At 35.8% G+C, this 7,258-nt stretch overlaps 1 protein-coding gene across 1 annotated transcript; it reads right to left on the reverse strand.

Annotated features, from left to right (window-relative positions):
* Positions 1-3,174: 3,174 nt before the first annotated feature.
* LOC311174004 (cytochrome c 2) lies at positions 3,175-7,258 on the reverse strand (the record flags this gene model as incomplete). Its single annotated transcript, XM_084238089.1, has 2 exons — positions 3,175-3,323; positions 7,090-7,258. 2 exons carry the CDS (start codon positions 7,256-7,258, stop codon positions 3,175-3,177), a joined length of 318 nt encoding a protein of 105 aa, XP_084094215.1.

The raw sequence follows: 7,258 nt of genomic DNA on the forward strand, positions 1-7,258 counted from the left end.
AACTCAGAAGCTAAGTAGTAACAATTACTAAGTAGAAAATGCAGAGAAGAAAATTTGGTTCAAATTTCCTACCCATGTTAATATTCTGTAAGTATGTGATAAGGGAGAACAGGCAAATAAAATATTCTCAACATCACGATATATTATACACAGCATCTTGTAGGACACAAGGGTTCAATTCAAAAAAATGACTTTTCTTGAAATCTAAATGGTATGTTTGTTGTTTTCCACAAAAACCACTGACTTGAGGTTTACATCTGGGAAGCAATTCACTTGCTTAGTGTAAAAAATTTTAAGAACACAGGAACTAATAATGTTCCAGTGATTTCTAAAGAGTTCTCTCTGTTCCTTCTGAAAGACTTAAATAATTGCCAAATAAACTGCTCTCATATCTTTAATAAATGAAACACTTTATTCTTCTAGCTCCTTTTCAAGATAGATATTAAAACTGCCTGTGCTAAAAGTGATATATCTATATCTTTTATCTTTAAATGATGAATACAATCATTTGACTGCCTGCCATCCTCTTCAAAGATATTTCTGTTGACACGCAATCAGCATAACATTTCCTGGTCGCTGAAATCTACGGATTTTTTTTTACACTGATGCTGTAAAACAAGACAACTTCCTCTTGCAGATTTCATAGTCATAGGAATCTGTTCTCTGATTTCAGATTAACATGAATCTTTTTTCTACTGAATATTTAATTAACGTTTAGGAGACACTGGCAGACTTTGATAACTTGACAACTTTAGATCATTGTAGTTAATTATCTCTTCCTCTGCTCCATTGAGATACGCCAAACTTAGGTTGAAGAGAATTCAGGGAGTAATCCCTTTAGGTGCCAGTTACTCATAAGGAGGTGTGCTGCATGGGTATGGTGCCTGTATCTGTTAAGGGCTGACCAGGGAAGCAGGGCTGCTATGAGCAGGGTGTATAAGGGAGTTATTCATAGGCTCCAGACCTCAGAAACTTTGGGAGAAGCTCAAAAAATTAAGTTCCAAAGGGGACAGCTCAGAATCTGGGTAAAGTCTCTAAAGCCACAGAGGGGAACTGGTGCAGATCATGGGAAGCTGTTGGCTCTACTTTTGGGCATGGGCTGAAAGTTACTATAAGTTAACAGAGCAGGTAATTGGGAATATGAGCCAAGAGCAAAGTAGGAAGAGCAAGGACAAACAGACACCCATGTTGTCTGCTTCTCATCACTTCAAATCTTGATAATGTGGATGACCCAAAGGAGCTAGGAACTTCCCCCTTAAAGTTTCATATATTTCTGGACCAGGTCACAGAGCAGCTTAAAGAGATCTGGCAGGAGTTGAAGGAGCTGAGTGTGAAGGAGCTGCTGCCCCACCACATGTAGCTGCTGTCAACAGATTGGGGACAGCAAGTAGGAGTGGCACCTGAGACTCTGCACTGACCTTACTGATCAACTCCTCTGCTTTTCAAATCTAGGCAGATTTCTCATGTGATCAGCCCTTATCAGGAACCATACAAAGAAGAGAATTCTGGGAAAACAATAAAAATTACCACAGCACCCAGAAGTCCTTTTATGTGAATTGATTCTAAAATAAATGTAAGGCTCTCAGAGACACACATATTTATTTAATAATATAGAATAATTTAAATTTATTTAATCTTTTACATTATTTATTTTTAAATGAAATACCTTTTTCTTACATCAATGCCACCATGTCCATCTTCAGAATTGTATATATCTGAACTGTAATTATGAATATGCATTGAGTTCAAATTCTCACAGAGCTCTTTCATGCAAATTAGGGTATGAGGTATATCACCTCATTCTACGTGTGTGCAAACCCAACTCAGATCTGAGACTGACAACATTCCTAATACATTTATAGTGTCCCTACAGGTATCTCTGCTCTCATCAAAGAATTCCTCCAGAGAGAGAGTAAGAAGGTCAGCTTTGCCTGAAGCCCAGTCTTGGACCCCAGGAAGGGACATGCTGTCAATATAATGGCACTAGGTTCCATTCTCTCCCATTTACCAGATGCATTAAGACTGGGTCAAGCACTAAGTTGATTTAATAGAGTTTTCTGGAAATCACAGCTTTTTTAACCATGTTCCCATCATCTTGGAAACATTCTGCTAGGATATCTTCTCAGTAGTGGCGTTTGCTAACAGCTAACTGCTAACATATTATCCCTATGATACGGAGCCTGGCTAGCTCAGTCAGCAGAGCATGATCCAGCCTTATGATATGGAGAAAAGACACCAATAGTTGGAATAAAAGATAGAAGCTTGGGTTCTGGCAGCAGAAGTCTCAATATAGAATATAAAATCCAACTTACAGGGGTGTTGTTGTGAAGTGTAAATGAGATAATGGAGGTTATACCCTCACCCATAATGACCCCTGACCAGCCCATCACCCAGCTCTTTAGTTACAAAGAAGCTTCTCCTTATTCAATTGGGCTTTATCAGTATTTGTAGGACTGTATAGCCTTTTCAGAGGCTGCCTCAAATGACATAGAACCATTATTCCCTTCCACAAAGGCCCTGTTGTGGACCTGTTCCACTATCTGACTTCCCCTTACTATAAGGTGGGAAGTCTTTCCATATATATGGTAAGAGTTTCCTTTTTCTCCCTCTCTCAGGGTCCTTGCTATCCCTCCCTATAGTTCAGCTTTACATTACTCAGAATCAGGAGGCTATCATAAAGAAATAAATGCCAAAAGATAATATTATGTAATAAAGGTAAGAAAACTATGTGACTTCATTTTCCCTACTTTTTTTCTCCCTTAAAGTTAGTGCAAGTGTTGCTTACAGTAAAATGCAAACATATAACCAAACATACTTAATAAAAAATTAAAGCTAATGTCTGCTATATTTACATTTATACTGCAGAGAAATAAGAATGTGAAATCTGCCATCATAATCAATAGCAGTTGTTAGGCTTATAAAATATTTTGTGCATGTAGATTTCATTTTCCTTCCATCTCGTCCTCTATCCTGATCTCATCAACCTTAGTGAGCAGACAAAAGCAGAGTTTAAACTCTGAAGGACATTTGGCCAATAGATTACAAACAATCAAAAAAATCAACTTTAATTTAAGCCATTAAGCTTACTACAGACTGACCAAGATCAGAACTTCTTCAAACCAAAACTGGAAACTTTTGGTTTATAACTATAATTTTCTAAGATGCAACAGCATTTCATGAAGATGTTGCCTGTTTCAAATACTGAATAAGATCTTCTCTCTCACTCTTCTTTTTAAGACCAGCAAAGATCATTTTGGTTCCAGGGATATATTTCTTTGGGTTCTCCAAATATTCCATGAGAGTAGCTTCTCCCCAGATAATACCTATAAAGGTGAAAGTAAGTCTCAAGTTTATGTAGTTATAGTTATAAGACTTATTTTTTGATGCAAACCACATTATGTGAACAGAGGAATACTCCTGAACTCAGCAGAAAGACAATTACAGCCAGGAATACTTACAGTTTCTGACTTTAAGAAAGTCCCCAAATTAGTCTTTGGTATTCTACTCTTTGCTTTTCCTGTAGAAACAAAATACTCACATGCTGTTCAATATTATCCAAAGTATACCAATGAACTATCAACCCAGGCATGTTATACCTAAGAAGTATCCCCTCCTCCTAGAATAACATAGAGGTTCTTCTAGAAAATATCTTAAAGTTGATCATTTAACCAATCCCTTATTTTTCAGATGATTAAATGACATAAAGAGGGAGGAATAACTTGTCCTAATGTGCCAAAGTTTCTTAGAGTCAAGAATCTGTGACTACTAGCTCACATATCCATTTTTTCCCCACCAATCATACCATGTTGCCTTTGTCCACATGTCTATCAAAATCTATAATTTCAGAAATCTGATTTTAAGCTGAGAAAAGTTGCTTCTACCATTTTTCATTTCCAAAACTATTCAAAAAGAACATGGGCAAAGAGAAACAAAATGCTAACTCTATTTTCGATAAAAAAAAAATTTTAGGAAGCACCTATAACCCCAAACTTGATGTAATTAGAAGACCATCAAGGCCATAAAATCTGACCAAAGTAACAATCCACTCACCATTAATGATCTTGGAAAAAAGAAAAGAGTTATCCAAAGTAGGTAACAAATTCTGAAGGGCAAAGTCATAATGCTTTGTTTGGCTCAAAAAGAGTAAAGTGTATATAACTGGCTCTGAAAGTCTCCCTCAATTCAATCTAACATCATGGAGGACCAGGGGAGCCAGTAATAGAGAAGAAAATACAGACATGCCATCTTTAAAAGAAGAATTTTACTTTGTTATAGGACAGAAGGGAAACTAATAGTGTTGAATAACCCTAGAACTGCCAGTCTATATCATCTGAGGCTAGGGGCCAAATAACCCCCCACCAAAATATACACACCATACACACATACATACACAGATACATAAACATATCTCTAACACATAAATGTAAACAAGGAAGACTTCATAACTAACTGGAAAACTCAAATATTCACTCTTATTGTTCCGCAAATAATCCAGTTCAAAAGGAGTTGTCCTCATCAAAAGATTTGTAGATAATCAAAAAGCAATCAGCACAAAAGAGAAAGTATTTAAAGTGCATATACACAACATACATACATATAACAGGAAGGAATACAAAAAAGTTAAAATAAAAGGTATACATCAGAAATAATATACATTAAGCAGATGAAAATCATGATCACATTCTATGGATTAAAGAAAAGTCTGTATGAATCAGAGCTACAAAGGCTTAAGAACAAAATGATAAAACAGAAAGGCAAAAATGTCAGCAAAAAAGAACAGGTACTGCTGATACCATAATCAAACTTGAAAATATCGAAAAACTAGTTTACAATGATCAAAGGGAAAATGACAGATACAAAAGATAACTAAATGGAGACCCAAAATATATACAATAATTGGCCCACGAATTGGGAAAAAATTACTAAAACATGTAATTCAGGAAAAAATTCTAAAATAAAGGTCCTGAAACTTTCAACTGGAAAAGCACATGTCCCAGGAAAATTTGGAAGGCAGTTAAGCTCATCACTATGCCATCAACATTGCACCAGTAAAGTCTAAAATAGATCAACAAAACTTATACACGACCAGGCAAAGTTACCAAATTTCAATAAGAATTATACTGAAACTTAGGGGGAAAGAATAAAATAAAAATACATAACTTACAGTGGAAAAAATTAGAATGGCTCTAGAGTTTTCTAAAGAATGAAGCACACAAAATCTTAAAGAACTAAATGTGTCACCCAATATTTCATGTCTAAACAAGTTATAATTCAAGTGTAATGGGAATCCATGGATGTTTTCAAACATTGAAGAACTAGGGTAATCTAGTTCCAATAATCCTTTCTTGGCATAACTACTTATAGATAACCTTCCACCAGCCAAAAGAGAGACACTACAATAAAAGCTGGGAATATGTGGCCTCCTTGGTGGCACAAGGGGTTAAGCACCACACTATGAAGTAATCGTTGCCTCTGCAGCAGGAGTTTGATCTCTGGCTGGCCAGGGAGCAACCCACATGGCGAAGCAGACCTCTCCTGACTCGCCCGCTGCTCCCCCCAGCAGTGTATTTCGGTTGATCTGCCTGCTCTGTTCCCTACTCTGTCTCTGGTGAATTCTCTCACTCCCCAACACCTCTGGCCTGTACCCCAGTTCTTGTATGCATAAATAAATCTTTAAAAAAAAAAGCTGGGAATAAGCATAGATACCATTTAAATGTGGGACAAAATATTAAAACTACTGTGTTAATTAGGTCATTAGGATGTAAATCAGATCAGAAATATGTAGAAAACACCATATAACTAACAAGAGTTAAAAGATAATGTGAAAACAATGGGTGATTATTTACTCGTTTCGATTATCTCATTCTTCAGAATGCAGGAAAAGCACATGTCCCATATACTGTACTACTTATAGTACATAAATGAAATAATGGGGGCATATGGATATGACTTAAAACATAAATATGGCCACAAAAATTACAAAGAATAATAGCTACCTCACTCTCAAACCCAATAAAAGCAAAACAGGGAATTCCGTAGAGACAGAAAGCAGATTAGTGGTTGCCAAGGATTAGAGTAGGAAATGGGGAGGAATTACTTACTAGCTGCAGGGGTTCTTCTGGGGCAACAACAATGTATTAAAACTACACAGAGATAGTGGTTGTACAACATTGTGAATGAACAAAACATTACTAAATTGCATCATTTCAAAATGACCAATTGTATGTTGTATGAATTTTTTCACAACAAATAAAAAGAGATTAAAAAATAAAATCCTTTCTAAACAGTGATCTGAATTCAGGCCTGTAAGAAAAGGTAGGGCCCCCAAGAAGAGTTTGTTATAGAGTTGTACAATATTTATGAAGTGAATGCTATTGTGGGGTAGATGAATGGATGGATAGATGGGTGGGTGGATGGATGATTGATAGATAAGATAGGTAGATTAGATAGATATAGATTAACTAGGTAGATGAGACAGAGCTATCCAAGAGTATTACATTACTTTTCCAAACATTTTTAATTTCTACCCTAAAATGCTCATTTTAAGTGTGATCTATTTACCTACTTTCCACCAATAAAGACATTACTGAATATATTTTTAAAACTATACTGCTCCCGCTCTGGCTCTGGTGAATTCTCTCACCCTCCCACGCTTCTGACTGTACCCAGTGCATGTATAAACCAACCAACCAACCAAACAAACAAATAAATAAAATAAATAAAACATGCCTCTATTAAAAAAAAAAACTATATGACATTCCCCCCACCTTTCCAAGAATCCCTACTATAAATAGAAAATAATTATACCATTAAAATATTATTTGATATTTTAATTTACCTCATACTTTTCAAGATAAATGAAATACCTCTTGTATAGGCAAAAAGCTAAGTGACAGAGAAGTGCTAATTTCTCTGATCAAAAATATGACCAGTTAGTCAATGCAGCCCTTATGATATAAATCAATATTTCAAGAATATAAACATGAAGATTTCACTTTTAATGCTGCAAATTAGGAAATTATTACAATATCAAATTGTGTGCTTTCTTTGCTACAAAATTTTTGGTTTTCACTTACAATTATTTTTTACCTTTGCTTTTGTTTGCATCAGTGTAAGAAAATCCTGGTGCTTGTCCTGATTTTTGGCCAAAAAGACCCCAAAGATTTGGACCAGTCTTGTGTTTCCCACCTTTTTCCACTGTGTGGCACTGAGCACATTTCTGAATAAAGATCTTCTTTCCTGCTTCAGCATCTCCCAT

The sequence above is a fragment of the Talpa europaea genome (genome assembly GCF_964194135.1).
Source record: "Talpa europaea genome assembly, chromosome: 1".
Lineage (NCBI taxonomy): Eukaryota > Metazoa > Chordata > Mammalia > Eulipotyphla > Talpidae > Talpa > Talpa europaea.